Raw genomic sequence first — 17,552 nt, 5'->3', positions numbered from 1 at the left:
CTGCAGTGCAGTCCACATTAGAGTTCATGGTTGCCCATATGTGGGCATCTGATTTAACTGATTCATGTAAATAAAGTTGCAAGCAAAAGTGATAATTAAATAAAATATTTTGTTCCTTTAGCAGAACTTATTAACTATATTAAGGTTTCCTTATTTTATGTTTAATTTAGCCAGATCATGTGGAAAAAGCAAACTGTGAGTATCTTTACAAGAAGTACTGTTGCTAGGCACTTTAAAAGCAAAGACTTATGCTTTGTAGCTATAAACTACCAAAATATATTTTTAAATGTCATTCAGCATCCTGAAGGCAGACACAATCATGCTGATTGAATACCACGCTAAAGACAACGGCAAAGCAAATGGAAGCAAAGGGTACAGTCAACCCAGGTGTAAGCATGAAAGCTGTAATCATTAACAGTACTTGATGACAGTATTTGTAGTGCAATTTGCTTTTGTGCTTTCTCTTTGATATGTAAGGACAAATACTATAACATATTTAGGAGGAACTACTGCTATAAATTGATCAACTTACATTAATTAATTCAATCTCCCAGATTTTTTTCACAAGGTCCATCGATGTATAGCCATTAATTAGAAAGGATTTGGTATAGTCACCCAGTTCAATGGAATCCAGCCATTCAGCTACAGAGGTGGGGTTGTAGCCATCGTGACCGATCTGCTTCATCTGAAAACCAGGAATGAGTAAGAGTTACTGATGATATTCATTAAACATCTTTCAGAATGGCAGTTATGTGTATTATTTTCTTTGGGTCAGAGTTATCATATTCTCTGATCAACATTCTTTTAATGATTAGTACAACATGAAAAAATTTTGTGAGCAAAAGCACTAACAAAACTTAGTTTTCGATAGATCTTTTCCTTATGTCTGCTTGCCTTTTAAACCAGAGTATACTAAGACTGTAGCTGGAGTTCAATTCCTAGTAGACATCAGAGAATCCATAAGTGAGGGAAGACAAAAGGGTGAAAGAGAGGTTATTACATCCTGACTGCACAAAAATGTCAGATTTGCACCTAAGATTTCATAGAAGGGAAAGAAATTAGACTGAGGAATGGATCTTTTGGTATCACACTGCAAATGAAACATATCGCCTTGGTTATATTATTCCTAATTTCTCTCTCCTACTAGGTTATCTGATATTCTATAATGATTGAATCCACGCTACATTTTTCTGCCGCCAGGGGAGGTTTAAAAAGTCTTTCCTCTACCTGGTCACATTTTTCATGGAACTCCTGGGAATTTAACGTATTTTAGATTGCTCTCTGTCTGTAAAGTTGCTTGAGATTGGACAATTGAACCAAATATTTTTGGAATAGAATTGAGAGAATGATGTACAGAGAAGCACAGAACTTGCACTTATATAGCAACACAGGCACAGAAAGCATAATCACACAAATCTTGTTTTCATAACAAACTAAGAAATACCACTGGCATCTTATTTTTCCAAATTTTGTTAAGCTACTAAGAAGTAAAGAGCTGCAATTTCTCTTTCACAATTGCCTCTCAGTGACGCAAGTGAAGACTTTCAAGCTAGCCATTAATGATAAAAATGTATAAAGCCTCTACCTGTGCAGCTTGTTACATCATACTGTTTTTATGAATTTTAAAGTAATTTGCAATATTGGCAGAAGTAGGACTGGAATGAACTAGAAAAAATTATGCAATAGCCTCAATTTTCAACAGTATTGTACACATATCATCTTTCTATAGAAGTGTAACTATTGCTAACTTGATAATACACTGAACTGGTAAACTGTTAAGAAGCTTTAGAGGTTTAGAAACCATGTGTTTTGTATAGAATCTCCCTACTGTACAAGGGTGACAATGTGCACGGTGAAAGCCAGTCTTCCCTTTCTGCCTGCTTATGTACACTCCTACTTTCTGAGAAACAAGGGAAGTGTGACAGAAACATAATGCTTTGAGCTTAAGTTTGAAGCAAGTGACAAAGTAATTTAAAAAGGAGAGAATTCTGATCTTAATATCTTGCCTGAATCAATCTATTTCTCACAGTTTATTTGAAATACAGTTTGAATTTAAAGTAGAGAAAAAAATTAAAGTCTGCATTTGAAAGCCACAGTGGTGTTCATTGATCTGTCTGTTCAAATAGAGAAAGCCAGCATGTCATGATCTTGATCTTGGTTTCCTGCAGTATCAGAGAGGAGTGATGCAGGCACACTGCATCATGGATACGACAGTTTACTCTTTGGTTTTTTGCGGCAGATGTTGGATGTAAAATATTAATGGAAATATTTAAATGATGACATGAAATCATTATCTTAAATCATAAAAGAGAGATAAGAGAAATCACATAATTAACAGCCTTTCAGGTCACTTCTGTAACAAATGAGTCATGTTAGAAAGCAAGAGTTCAGTTTTGTTGTTGAACATGACGTTTTGGAATTTAGTTTCATTCTAATTTAGAATGAAATGCTTAGATATCAAAACCATGGCAAATTCTTTCTTTGTCCTTCTGACTTACTTGACAGTGGTCTGTCCAGCAGACTGCAAAAACATTGGAGGACCCTGGGAGCTCTGACTCCTAGGAAGCTTATTTCAAGAGCTGATTTGAAGTAAGATATGCTTGAACAACTGACACTTGAAAAGATGTGATAAACTGAAGAATTAAAATCAAATACAGAGAAGACATGAAGAAGATGTACAGGGCCCACAGGGAACACATGACTTGAAAGATACAAGGTATTTTCATTTGCTTTCTCCAACAAAGAAAAGCAAAGCACCTTCAAAACAACTATCAATGTATCCAGATGGGGCATATTATGCAAATTATTTCTTTTGTTTATTACTATTTGATCTCTATGTTTAATAAATCTGCATTTTAACATAAATTTTTTTTTTGACCTGCTGATTGAGAAAAGTCATGCAGTCTGGTCCATAGTTTTGGCAACCCATCATCTCTATGAAAAGCAAACACAGCATGGGAAGTTTCTGAATGCTCAATTCCCACTGGAAATCTCCATCAAAAGGGTTGTTAAAATTGTATCACTCTACTATGGTGTGTTGCAAGGGGCTGCAGCTAAGGTAACACAGGCAATCAACCCAATAAACAAGAGGCTGAGAACAACTGAAATGTACGTGACAATATCACTCTTTGGATTTGTTGCCAACAGATGAAGTTGTCATTGGGTCACTCAGTAACCTACATGAAAATACACTGGCCTGTTATCTGGCAGCAACAGGCTCTGCAAGCATTTTCCCTCTCCCTGACCCAGGGATTTGGCTGCCTTTGTTCAAGGCCACGTCGGGGATAGTGCAGCTGCGTAGCCTTGGATCAGACCCATGTGAGAAAGACCAGTGAGAAGCCTGTTTGGGGCCACACCACCTTCTGCAGGAGCTGCATGTGAGCTCAGGTCCATGTCCCTGACACTTGCCTGAGCTATGCCTATGAGCTGTGCCTGGCCATGCACCTTGCTGATCATCACCCACTGACTCGCCCTCCTGAATCGATCTTGCATCGTCCTCATCTCTGTGGATTTGCCCTGGAATGTGTCTGTTCATGGTCTTTGCCATTGTCCCTGCCCCACGTGCCTTGTGGTGGTGCTCCCTGCCTGTCCTACTGTCCCGTTTCAGCTCCCAGCCCACTCGCCCTGGTGGGACAGCCCTCTTCTGCTGCTCCTGTTGCAGAAAATTAATCTCAGAACTAGAATATTTGCTAGCAGTTTCAGAACAAAACCAGTATTTTGTTGTCATGAACAAAGAAACTCTCTTATCTAAAACAGATTTTCTAAAATGTGTCTAATATAAAAAAATAAACTTCAGTCTCCATCCTCTTGTATGGAAAGCTTTGTTCTGTCCATTAGTAACATCAACTGGCTTATTAACTGCCACTTATAGCTGTCTGAATGTTTTCCTTTCAATTATTTATTAAGAGACAGATCGGTCATCTAGATGTGACAGTATTGTTAATAGTATCTGCTTTTCATATAAAATGTTATGGAGTTTTTAGATTAAAAAAAACCCACTTCGAAATATCTGTTTGGAAGCACTGCCTCTTTACTTTATTAGAGCTCCAGCTTAGTCGCATCTTATCCCGGTCCTCATTAACACGTCATGGCTCTTGGACTGTTTGCGTTTTTTTTTCTATACTGCACCATGATCTTAAGACTCCTCTCACAGATGATTTACATCCTGTAGGCTTCCTTGTTGATATTATTGGCTGATGGATTTTTTTTTTGGAAAGAAAAAAAGCCTTCCTACCTACTGACTATATTTCCATGTATAATATTTCAATCATTTTGCACCAGCTACAACATGTGCATCCATGGTGTCAAACATCTAAGCAGCTATGTGCATGCTGTTTGACTCAGAGCAGAATAATATCTCTAAGCTTCAAGATTAGAGATATACAACCATTCAGATATTAACTGCTCATAAATAGGGGCAGTATTGTTCTCCTGCAGACACTGCTACTAGTTCATTCAGTTGTTATCTTTAAAGAACAGTATTGATGTTAGCTGTTTCACTGTGGATGATTTTAGCATGCCGACTATGGAAAAGGTTGGAATGAAGCCCATAGGATTTAGAGAAAAAGAAATGTTTAAGGAAATACAATACGTAAGAAGCATGGAAGAAGACATAAACCATAGGAGATTTCTCTCCTAGGTCCTATTGATCTATCTCTAGTATCGTTTCCTTTGAAATTAATAGAAAGCAGAAGCCAGAAAGAGCTGTTTCTCTTTATAAAATAGTAATGTCAAGTAGCATCCTAATGGGTTGAGAAATCCTTTACAAAAGACTGTCTATACATGAATCTTTTTACGGGTGCATTGCTGCTATACATAGATAGTATTTTACGTTAGGATACCAGGTACTTGAGATTTTGTCACTGAAAGGTAGACAAATAAACACAAACGGAGCTTCAGAGTAATCACATATGCATCAGAAGCATCAAGGTGAATTCAGTAACATGGATTATTACCAGTTTTCTCTGATCTTCTCAGACAGATGGGGAACTAATGCTATTTTCTCCACAGGTAATATCACTATCCAGTGGATCTCAATACTGTTTGTATTAAAATCAAACTTTTTATCCGCCATATAAGGAGAAAGAGATGACTTGACTTTCACAGCTTTTTAAATGATAGCTATGATTACAGCGAATTTATGCTTGTGTTGGTTTGCAAGCAAGATCTTTCTAGCAAGCACATAATGCTTTCTTTTAAACTGCTGGCCTATTTGAGAGATTTAAGCAGCACTTCTGGGAACTTGTATGAAACTACCAACTACCAATCTTAGTAAGTCTGGGTGATTGTAATGGGGAGAAGGGGGTGTATCAGTTCTTTTTCTCCTGTCTTTTTGAGTTGTCTGTTATATATCATGTACTTTACAAGCATGATCAGTTGGACTCATATTGTTGGAAGAGGAAATAATTCCTTCTCTGGAGCAGTGAAAGAAAAGGCTCAGGAGAGTGACACTTCTGAAGACCACAAGGCTTGGCTGGGATAGGGGCGCCATGTGGAGCTGGTGCCTGCAGAACCTGTGCAGAAATTGAGCCTGCAGTCAGGGGCAGAGAGGCAACTCTCATGGGGGACAGGTGTAACTCCCTAAGGACCTGACACGACTTTGCATTTGCTGCTGTTGAGAAAGGTGGTGAGTGAAAATGAGCACCTGCAAAGACACAGCGGGTGAGGAAGAACTGTATATAAACCCTTTGTTTTTCTATTCTGTCTACCTTGTCACATATTTACAAAGTTAACTGTTCAAGCTTGTGTTCTATCAATGTTTGACTTTTCTTTCCACTAATCAAAAGCCTTCTGTCTTCTTGCGGAGCTTACTGTAAAAAGACGGTACAGGCACATTCACTTCACAGTGCTGCCTGATTCAGGATCCTGCCCTAATGGCAAGTCCAGAATACCACAAACTGAGTTAGGAGTTTCTTACCTAAGATTGCCAGCATTGCAATAGGCACCCTTTCTATGGTTTTTGCAGTTGAAATCTGTCCTCTGAATTTAAAGGAAAATAGATGCACATACACTTTTTTTTTTTTTGTTACTGGAAAAATTTAAACAGATCCACATCCAGAAGACTGAAAAGACCCCCTAGTTCTTCATCAGACACAATGTCTGGGACAAGGGAAGAACATGTCTCATTCAGTGTTACTGAGGGTGATGCACGCAACAGTTCATGACTTTTCCATTGGATACAATGTAACCTTAAGAAGACCCAAATCTGGAATTTGTGCACTAAGTGGAAGCTATGGCCTTTGATCTCATGAGTTTCTATGAGTATAATTTCTAAAAGCAGACCTGTGAATATTCAGTGCATATAGCTAGAGCTTCACAGGTGTACTTTTGAAAACTGGATATTAGCAAAGACTGACATCTCCAAAGTCAAACTTTCACCATTTGCTGGATCCTGAGTAGCTCTGCCTGTTTTACTTAGATAACATACTATCAACTGCACCTTTAGTTTTTTATACCACTTGAGGGTTGAACTAGTGGTAATCTTTTTGTCCCAACAGTACTATGGTTTGGTGACATAGATTTAAATGTAATCTGATGATTGTCTCTACTTTGTATTGGTTTGCTTTGCAGAATAGTCTGGGTATGCATTATTCAGCTTTCTGTTCGGAAGAAAGTAAACCAGATGGTCAACACCAGTCATACACCAAACACATTTCAACCCCTAATAGGGACACAAAGATCTGAACCAAGTGGTTGACAACCTTACCACCAAGTGCTTCAATGGGAGAGAACACACATGTGCACATGGACCGAATGAATGGTGGAGGTATACCTTTGTATTTGCTGTCAACTGCCCTTAACTCTTCATGACTAGAATCTTTCCTTCCTTGATACTTTTTTTCTGGTTTAATTGTCTCACTTTCTGTTTTCTGGCTCAGAAATCTGCTGAATTTCTTTTTGCTTCTATAGCAATTTTATCATTATCCACTAATGCTATTTTTTGTGATGTTCAAAAACCCTGTCAATCTCTTCAGCTTCACAGAAGATCCCACAGGGTGCTAACTAGAGCCCCAAGGAAACAATGCTGTTCATCAACCTGTCCTGTAAGAAAGCTGAAACCTTCCTAATAGCAGGATAACCTGATGTCAGTATCAGGAGGCTGCTGACTTCGTGACTGCTGTGAGTAGTCCAGAGGTGTCTAACTATGCTTCTGTCCAGTGACTGATGGGTCAGGTGCAGAAGCAACCAGAGACAGATGAAGAAGGAGGCAGGGTCAATTCTGAGGAACAAATCCTGCTTCCATGGATAGGCACTCCTATGTATCTCATTCTTGCAGACCCTTTCTAGGTGCTCGAGTTGCAATGGACTGTGCTGACTGCTGGAACATCTTCTGTTCTTCCCACAACTGAAAGTGCTGCTTCTGCCTGTTTCATTAGGCCACATTGTCCAGTTTCTGTCTTTGCTAGTCCACAGTGGGCTGTGCCAGCCTTCAGGAAAATGTTTGTCATTACTCACTACGATTTTTAGTTTTTGTCTATTGCTGGATGTCTTCCTAGCAAGTGTGTTCTCTGGGGCTCGGCTGGGCAGCAGTGACTATGAGCCATTGGCTGTTCATGGCACCTCCGGAGGACACTTGGTGCCTCGCTCTTGGAGAGCTTTGAACCTCTGCATGTGAGAGAGCTATAGAGAACTTGGCTATGGCATACTGTGCAGGCAGAGATCATTTATGAGACTGAAGAGGTCCACCTGGGGATCCTCTGGGGCTCAGTGCCTTGAATACAATGTATTATCAGACCATCATAAGACTGAAAAGGGAGAGTCATTCTCTGAATGGACTGTTTCAATCAAAGGCATAGGGACAGGGGAGATGCATTATTTCTCTTGATAGATGAAAAGTCGGAGAGGATGGGACAAAAGTTCTTATCTCACTGGAGGAAGGGGAGGAAGACATAGAGAAGGGTTTCTTGGTGAGAGGGAACGTAGCAAAGTACCCTGTGACCTAGTCAGCCCTGACTCTCTAGCTCTCTTGAAGTCTTACTGCTCCTCCCTCCCCAAGTCACGGCAGTCACTTACGTAGGCCTTGTTAGCCTTTCATTCCCCTCACCTCACCAACCATCTTCTAGCAGCTCCAATTGGAATTTTTTAATAGTGAAATATCCTGCATAGTTTCCAGATGGCACCGGAGACAAAAGTTAACAGCCACACACCACTAGACAGAATAAACATATCTATCAAGCCAGTGCCACTGAGGAGTGAATGGGTGAGCAAGTAAGCCCCAGAGGCCATAAAGACATCTCCAGTCCCTTTGTGTGCAGGTGGGAGTGGGGACAGAAATTCAATGACGCAAGGAAACAGATTCATTTCTTTGTAATCTTCCCATTACATTTGAAACACTGTAAAAGATATTCAGTGTTAATCACATTTTCCTTGTCTTACACCAGTCACTTCTGGTTGGTCTTCCCTTCATCTGGGAGGGTGCAGAGGCCTGGAGACAAGTGCCATCTTTGATGCTCTGAGAAGATTCAAAGAGAACAGAGGGCAGTGCTTATGGGTGTTGAAGAAACACGGTCTTCGCTATTTCAGTCTGTTAAAAAGTTAAAAAAGACTTAACTGTGTCCTTGCAGTGGCTGTGCAGGACTCAGCCCAGACCTCTGGTTTGGGAAACATTGGAAATGTTTGTGTCCAGTCTGTCATGCAGCCTGCTATCTTGCAGGCAGATGGTGAACTTTCACACAGCATCTGATAGAGTTACAGTTAGACTGTGTACTTACTCTATTCCTGGGTGTGTACGGCCTCATGACCTGGTGATGCAGAGGCTGCACAGCATTTCCCATGAGGTGCTAATACTATTGCTGCCTGTAGAGAAGATACTAGTGTTCCCTCTGAATCCAGTGCTGGAATTATGGACTGTATAGGTATCAGAAGTCCTTCTGACGACCTGAAAGTGTGTTCATAAATATGCCTCAATGAGTAAAGGTGTGGGACAACTGAGTGGTAGCCTTTGTAGTTTATAGATGCCTGTGGACAGGTTGCAGATGGGAATGTGGATCCCACCAGTGGCCCTTACAGAGCTCAAGAATACATGATGGGTGAAGGCCTGGGGCAGAACAGCCACACCAGCAAAGACTCCTAGAAAGCAATTGTCCATGTCTACTTTCTAGGACAAAAGGATGTGCAGAAAGTCTAAGTCAGCTCATTCAGATTGTCATCCTAGTCTAGTGGCCACAGAAAGAGAATAGTGCTTCCTCTCACATAGCACATTTCCTTGCCTGCTGGCTGTTCTTAGAGCAGCCAATAGGCACTGCAGAGTCAAGCACAAATAAGAAAGTACAAAAGAAGCAGGAAGAGAAATAAGACTTACTATACGGGCAACAGTGGCAGGACCAGTGACTTGCTACTGTTATCTACATGATACAGATAAATGACAGCATGTCACGTCTAGAGTGGCTCACTGATAGACTCAATTAAGAAGGAAAATATTTGTAAGACTGCTTTTGTCAGACAGTTTTTAAGCACGTGCATGGGGGGGACATCTGGTCTATGGGACCAGTCTAAAGCTAGTCTGAAGTAAACACCCTGAACTATAGCATGGATGTATCTAACTGTCTTGTTTTACCGATCCATTCCTATTGTGCTGCGTTACTAAAATAATGTAGACTACACATATGTGTTTCAGAGTTGAAAAATTCATGTGTTATGCTGGATTCTAACACTTTTTTCTGTCCTTATGGTTAAAGGTCTTACAAGCAGTGTAATGAGCAGGTGAGTGGCATCCTTCCAAACCAGAAAAGTAATTCCCAGAGGCATTAGAAGGAAGAAAAACAGCAGGGTAGAAAGCACTTCTTTTGAATCCTGCTTTTCATCTTCATGTCCAGCAGATCAGAACCAAGGAGTCACAATGAGAAAGGGTCATAAATATTATGATACCACTTTGCAGCATCTCGTAGTTTGGACACTGTCTTCAGGAATGGAAGTTGGAATGATCTACCTTTTAGCTGTGCTAAATGGGAGAGAATTAAACACCAGGATTCAAACCAGCTTGCTAAGCTCTGGGATGTCTAAGCCATTAGCAATATAGCAATAGCAAACATACGATGTGGTTTTTCTCTGTTACATACACAGCATAGCTAACGTGCCCATGCACAGTAGTTCTGTTTTCCTAAATGCCAGACTTACTGTGCTTGCACAAGAGTGTTACATACGAGTAATAGATCCAGCACTTTTTGGAAGCACAGCTTTACTGCTCATATAACACTGACAGAGAGCATGTGCTCAGTCTGCTCGTATCCTACTTCTTGTCTGGTTCTGCAAGGCACCCAGAAAAGAGGCTGTCTGGCTGCACACCACTGCTACAAGAGTCCCAAACTTGCTTTGTGCTGAGACCTCTCCGTGCAGGAAGGAACAAGCTGCATACTTTAAGAATAGCTCTGAAGCCAGGAAAAGCTGCTTTCAGCTGACATCTTCCATCTGTCAAACGAGAGAATGTGTTCCCATTATGCGCTGGAAGAAGGAATCATACACTGAGCATCCCACACAAAACAATCCTTTTTCTTATCTAAGTTCTCAGATAAGATGGCATAATTCTTATTTTCAAAAACATTTTTGCTTTTGAGAAACCCATTGAGAAGTCCCTTGCACATAGTTTTGGATGCCAAAATAACTTGACAATGCTCTTAGGTTTCCTATGTCACTTAAGAGTAGCTAAAATTTTATGTCATGATGGCTACTATTTTCTTAGTCAATTAAGTATATCCTGCACACAATTCTTTTCTCAGTACTAATGTTTTTCTCAAGTCCTCATACTTGCAACTTCAGTATCTTTTTAGACATTGTCCCTACCTCTCGAAGTGTCTGAACTTCTTTTTAATAAAACATAAAATACTTCTCAAACATTTATTGATTTCATTCTTTTCACACACACAAAAAAAATCTTAAATGCAATATTGAACTCTGCTATGAAATTTGCTCTAAGACTGATGTAAGGTATAAAATATTTCCATTTCAAGAATTAACTTTACAAATGATATTTCTACTGGAGTGTCTTAACCTTATCTAATAATAATAAGCAATAAAGTGCTCTAGTTAATATTAATGTGAAACTTGAATACTTAAATTACATTAGTGCAAGATGAGAATTTGGGCTACCAGCTCTAATCCAACAAAAATAAAGGGTATTTTGCAAAGCAGAAATCTAACTGAAAGATTTCAACTCTGCCTATCTCTTACAAACATACCAGTTTACCCTCTTATGAAATGTTCTCCTCAAATAAAGAATCATCAAGGAAAAATATTTTGAGAAATCTTGGTAAGCATAACTTTTTTTTACTAGTTAAACACTGCATAAGCAACTACAATGATTAAATACTCTATATTTGGACAGATATGTGGAGGGGTTTCCTATTTAAAACTACTTCAACTCTAGAAAGTGGTTCCTAAACAGGCTACTGGTGTTTGAAATATAGAAATTCATCACTCTTTAGGCAGCCAGCAATTATGAGTGAAAAAAGACAGTCTTTCTTTTCAGCCACTAAATGCCTGTTACATTTTCAGGCCGCAGAGATGAATATTGATGAGAATAACAAAAACAGCTTAAAAAAAGAGTATTTTAAAACCTTGACAATAGATTTGTTGCTTGATTTTTACCCTGTAAGCTTATTCAATACTGCCTGAGTATACGTCTCTAAGGAAGTGTTGTTCCATAGATGTTTTTTAGAGCACTTAATTTCTACTTCAAAATCTGAGTTAAGAAGTATCACAAGACAGGAAACATTAATAGTAAAACTAAAAATAACATCATCAGCAATGTTATTAAGTACTAAAACACAAGCAGTCATCAAGATTTAAATTAAATGAGGAACAGAAAAGAGATACATCTTCAAAACAAACAAACTAAAAGAATTTTTATCTAATGAGATTCAGATTAGTGAGACTCCAATTATGGTTTGAGATCTTAAAATATTTAGATGGTATGCACTATTTTGAATGCATGATGACAGAGCTGAACTTATCAACAAACAAATAGATATACCATTATGTTTCATGGTTCCTTGCAGGATGTGAAAGTTTTTTAGATTTTCAGTAAGCTGTTTTGAACACAGCAAGGGTGGGTTACATTAGATGAAATTTACCATGATACAAATTTTTGAGCCCCGTAACTATTTTGACAGCTGTGGGTAATGGGTTTGTGTGGCAAGGTTTTAGTAGTGGAGGGACTACAGTTGTGGCTTCTGTGAGAAGCTGCTAGAAGCTTCCCCTGTATCTGATAGAGCCAATGCCAGATGGCTTCAAGATGGACCTGCCACTGGCCGAGGCCGAGCCCATCAGCAACAGTGGTTGCACCTCTGTAATAAGATATTTAAGAAGGTGAAGAAAACTGCTGCACAACAGCAGCCAGAGAGAAGATTGATAAAATGTCAGAGAAACAACTCTGCAGACACCAAGATCAGTGAAGAAGGAGAGGGAGGAGGTGCTCCAGTCACTGCAGCAGCGATTCCCCTGCAGCCCGTGGTGAAAGACCATGGTAAGGCAGGTTGTCTTCCTACAGCCCATGGAGGTCCACAGTGGAGTAGATGTCTGCCTGCATCCCATGGAGGACCTGCTGGAGAAGGCTCCTGCCAGGACCTGAGGACCCATGGACACAGAGGAGCCCACACTGGAGCAGGTTTGCTGGCAGGACTTGTGGCCCCATGGAAGGGACCCACGCTGGAGCAGTCCATGAAGAACTGTAGTCCGTGGGAAGGACTCACACTGGAGAAGTCTTCTGTGAGAGGGACCCCACATGGCAGCAGGGGAAGACTGTGAGGATTCCTCCCCTTGAGGAGGAAGGAGTGGCAGAAACAATGTGTGATGAACTGACCATAACCATCATTCCCTGTTCCCCTGTGCTGCTTGAGGGGAGAAGGAAGAGAAATAAGTTAAATCGGCGAAGAAGGGAGGGGTTGGGGGAAATAAGCCCAGGAATAATTTTAAGCCTAGGAAGAAGGGAGGGGTCGGGGGAAGGTTTTTTTTAAGATTTTAGTTTATTTCTCATTACCCTTCTCTGATTTGATTGGTAATAAATTAAATTAATTTCCTCAAGTCGAGTCAGTTTTGCCCGTGATGGTAATCACTGAGTGATCTCCTTGTCCTTATTTCAACCCATGAGCCTTTTGTTATGTTTTCTCTCCCCTGTCCAGCTGAGGAGGGAAGTGACAGAGCAGATTTGGTGGGCACCTGACATCCAGCCAGGGTCAACCCACCAGAAGAACTCAGTTTTGAATAGGAAATTATGTATTTTTACTATGTAGGCTCTCTTGTGCTGCTGAGTCATTTCAGTGAAGAGATATGATGCACAGCTTCAGCTTTCAGCTGCCTTTGTTTTGGTGTAACATTCTTGCATCCAAGACAGGTTAGAAACATAATCCTTAAGAATTGTTTTTTCCAGCCTAACAGGAAAGCTGTTAAAGACTGCCTCACAGTTATTCAGCCCATGCTTCAAGCTGTTCTGTGTTACTTAATTACCTTTGGTTCAGAAGTTGTTGATTCTTCCAAGTAATGGCACAACCATCTTATTTTCAACTAGTTTCAAGTGTATCTCTAGACCTTGATTCTTTTCTTTCTCACATTAAGCACATTTTAAAAAGACCTCAGTTGGAGTTTTATGACAGAATCTCATCTCAGCATTAGTATACTCTCCAAAAGCACATTATTAACAATGTTTTCATAAACACCTTTTACTGAGTGCAGATAGCACTAAAATGATGATATATTAACAATCCATTCATTATTTTTGAAAAATTTAAACAAGGATACAAGAAAACTGATCTCTCTAAGAAGTATGAAACCCAGAAATATTTCATCATCTAAGAGCAGGGATTAAGATTAAAAAAATTAGTTTGAAGCATAGCGTTGCTGAAAAAATCATAAATTCACAGTTATGCCTTAAATATCTATTGTAAATCATCAAATGGTACTTTTATATACCCTACTACTTGTACCATTTATCTCACTCTCACTTGTCTATTATGGTATGTGGAATATTATTGTTTTGAATGATCTTTGATGTTTCAGTGCACAGACTCATATTGTAGCATATATGGATTAACTAACACATCCAGATACGGAAATTGTTCACAACTTCTAATTTTTTCCTATACAAAAGAAACTCTTGTTCTCTTTTACAAGTGATCCATTCAGTACGCTTTGATGCATTGAAAAGCCTCTTCCAGCAATGTCAGCCTCATGCTCTAGACTGAAAAGTCCTTTAATAACTCTTTTCATTCTCCAATATTTTCAAACTGCAAGCAGACTAATCTCTATTTACCTCAATTATTCTACACATGCTTCTCCTAGAACACTCCATGCACTTTACACTAGGTTTTATTCCTGCCCTAGTATCTTGCACTAAGTATCAGCATCACACGTGGCAGCCTTCTGAGCCTTACTGGTGTCTACTTCTCCTCATTTGTTCTCCTTATACAGCTTTTCAAAATCAAATAGTAAGTTTTCATGCTATTCTCACTAGATCTCTTGTTTGGAATGCTAGTAGAAGCCTCCACTGATACATTCTGGTATGCAAAATATAAGAACAATCCCTTTCTATCACTGATTTTAAAATCTATAGCTTGAATCAGCTAGCAGCAAAAATGATTGAAAAAATGACTGCAAGTTATTCTGTCCACGGCTGAGAAGAAAAATTCATGTACACAGCAGCAAATCAAACATTAAGCTTGCAGGAAGTCTCTGTATCTTACATGAAAGGCAGGTATTAGGAAAACAATGTTTCACCCAAGGCTTTTAAGAATACTCATATAAGGGGCATAGGATTTCCAGGACAACTGCTATGTAAAGACAAACATCTGGGATTCATTGACAGCCTTATTTATGCATATGTAATGACAGTCTATAAACAGATTGAAAAGCCAAAAATAATTACAATAAATTCTAAACAGCCGTCACTTCAAATTACAGATTTTATTCTCTTTTGCTTTGTTTGTCAATTACATCTATACAAAGTGAGTCCAATGCAATGACATTACTTTATGCCACATTTGCATATGCAAAAAAATATGTCCACAAAATTAGTAGAGTTATGTTTATCTCCTTTCAAAAAAGTGTTTTAAATAACATGAAAGCTGAAGGTGTTAGTTCCCTCACTTGGATGATAACAGAAACTATACCTTTGGGAGAAGCTGGATTGCTTGGAGTATTCTCTGTCTGTGTCCAGAGTTAAGGATTCCTATTTCCAAGAGATCCTGGTCCTCCATTACATTGCTTCCCTAAAAATGGAAAAAAAAGGTGGAATAAAAATGAAAAAATAACAGATGCCTTCAATAGCCTGAAACAAGCCCTTCTGTTGTGTTTAAAAGAAAACACTTTGCTTAACATACAGTATCTGATGAGAATCATAAATTACTGATGATTGCATTCATTTTCATGATGACAAAATATGGTGGAAGGCGCTTGAGCTCTTGGACAATTATTATACTGCTGTCAGCACTGCCAGTGGAGAAATTGTAGCTCTCACTCAAGCCAAATACCAGATGTGAACTTTCTTTCATTTGACTGGAACCAAGGACATGACTACAGAAATGTTCAGAAACTCTTCATCATTTCATTTCCTCTCCTACCTCACCCAGTTATAAATGATGTTAATTTTTCTGGAATTTTCTGTAAAATACTTAACACAGAATAAGACGAGCAGAGTTGATGAGGATAAAATCATTTAGTTTCTTGTTAGTAAAATGGTGAAGAAAGGAAGTGGTATCAACAAACCCCATACAGTCCTCAACCCCCTAAATTTAACTGTGCCAGTGCAATCCTAACTTTACCTGTCACTGCTCTTGTCTCCCTGCTTGTGGGCAGGCCAAATAATTCCTAACATGCAAACAGCTGAAAAAGAACACCTGCTCAAACAATATACAAAATAATTGCCCACAAAAGTTCATAAAATAAGCCTCCACAATTCAACTCTATTCTTAGGAGTTGCTAGCAGTAGGAGAGGACCTACAGCTACACAAACAGGAGTCTGACACCACCTAGAGAGTAAGTTCAGCATTTGAAGGTTAAGGTACTCGACTAGCTGGCAGTGACTATTTGGATTCACAGGAGGCATAACAGTAGCTCAAAAAGGGAATTGCAGCCAAGGATCAAATCAAGACGGTTCAAAGTAGACTGGCAATCTTGTATTCCTTTTTTTAGCCTGCCTTATTTCAGACAAAAACTCTGCTTTTTTAAAATTTACTTTATTTTTAAAAAGCTTCTATCACAGTTGCAAATAAAACCTGCTAAAAACAGATGATCTGTCTGGAACTCTTACCCCTGTTGGAGTCTCATGAAACTAATTTGTTAGAAGCAAGAATTCTTATTATTCGTACTTGTTGAACATCATCATAAAATAGGCTTTATGCGAGCAAATCCACGAAAATATCATCTCCACCTTTCCATTTGGGTTGCTCCTTCTGGCTCAGTGGAGATCTTAAGCAGCAGCAAAATGAAAAGCTAATAGGCACATAACAGAACATGCTTAAATACTTTGCTGCATCAAAGATGCAAAGATGCAGAACGTGCTTAAAGAATTTGCTGCCTTTATTAAGATAAAGGATATGAATTCTTTCTGAATATCAAATCTCCTGTCCCACAGTAACTTAGCTTTCTTTCAAAAAGCACACTGGAATATGCAATACTTCACCCTGTTCAGCTGCTAAATCTTTTCAGGACTGAGTAGTTTGCAGATGTACTCTGGAGGACTCTCAAGTGCTACTCTGTGGAGTATCCTGTAAAATCTAGGGGATGTCTTTTTAAGGCTATCATGGAAACTTTGCACAACTATTACATTAAAAATTATATTTCACAGTAAGTGGTATGATTTAAGACTACAAGTCTGCAGACGATATCCCGAATGAACTTGTGTGCAGCATTCAGAACAGGGGCAGGTAGAGACCTGCTCTGAAGGGAGAAGCTGTGCAATTGTGCTGGTTTAAGTAGATCATACGGTGTAAGAGTGCATGCAGCACAGGCTGTGCAAACAGTGATAGTGATGAGGTGGGGTTAATAGCCCCTTCATCTCCCTAGTAAACACATACAAAATATAATTTCCCCTTTCTTCCTTTCTCCTTGAAATAACCTAAAGGAGGCTGTAAAATTACAGGAAAAACTGGGGAATAAAACCTTGCATTTTGGGCTGGATTCTCCAACTGCGGGAAATAGCCAGCATAAATGGATTTAAGAAAACTGAGCCAACTGGGGATCCAGTCCAAAACAAAGGCTATACATTTTCATTCATTTTAATAAATGCAGCTATTTTGATTACACCTATTGCTTTCACTTCATTTCACTGTTATTCAGATTTCATCTTTCATTGCTGCATGATGTTTATGCACAATCATGGTGTACTCATCACTGAGCTACCACACACTGTTTATTGTTGTCAGTAACCTTGGCATCCAGCTTCAAATATTGCAATGTTTAAAACCCAATTCAACTAACCCTTAGGCACAGGAAAAAGCCTGTCTAATTGCACATAGTTGCTGCATAGCAGAGAAAGTATTGTTTTATTAATTCCTTACTATTGTTTTTTCCTTACGTATTAGTCATATATTTTGTTTCTTTGCAGTTAGTATTATAGATTTCTT

At 39.1% G+C, this 17,552-nt stretch overlaps 1 protein-coding gene across 15 annotated transcripts in view; it reads right to left on the bottom strand.

The window, feature by feature from the left end:
• Positions 1 to 17,552, bottom strand: part of ANKS1B (ankyrin repeat and sterile alpha motif domain containing 1B) — a 452,709-nt gene that overhangs the window by 154,308 nt on the left and 280,849 nt on the right. For all 15 annotated transcript variants that reach the window (XM_086470676.1, XM_086470670.1, XM_086470683.1 and 12 more), the window contains 2 exons: positions 15,099 to 15,197; positions 533 to 685 (listed from right to left, as the gene is read on the bottom strand). In XM_086470676.1, the coding sequence (XP_086326802.1) occupies positions 533 to 685; positions 15,099 to 15,197 (252 nt within the window). The remainder of the gene's footprint in view (positions 1 to 532; positions 686 to 15,098; positions 15,198 to 17,552) is intronic.

This window comes from Leptosomus discolor, chromosome 1, assembly GCF_034619465.1.
Source record: "Leptosomus discolor isolate bLepDis1 chromosome 1, bLepDis1.hap2, whole genome shotgun sequence".
NCBI classification, from domain to species: domain Eukaryota; kingdom Metazoa; phylum Chordata; class Aves; order Leptosomiformes; family Leptosomidae; genus Leptosomus; species Leptosomus discolor.
Note: the sequence above shows the minus strand (reverse complement) of the source record. Positions and strands in the feature narration are given on the sequence as shown.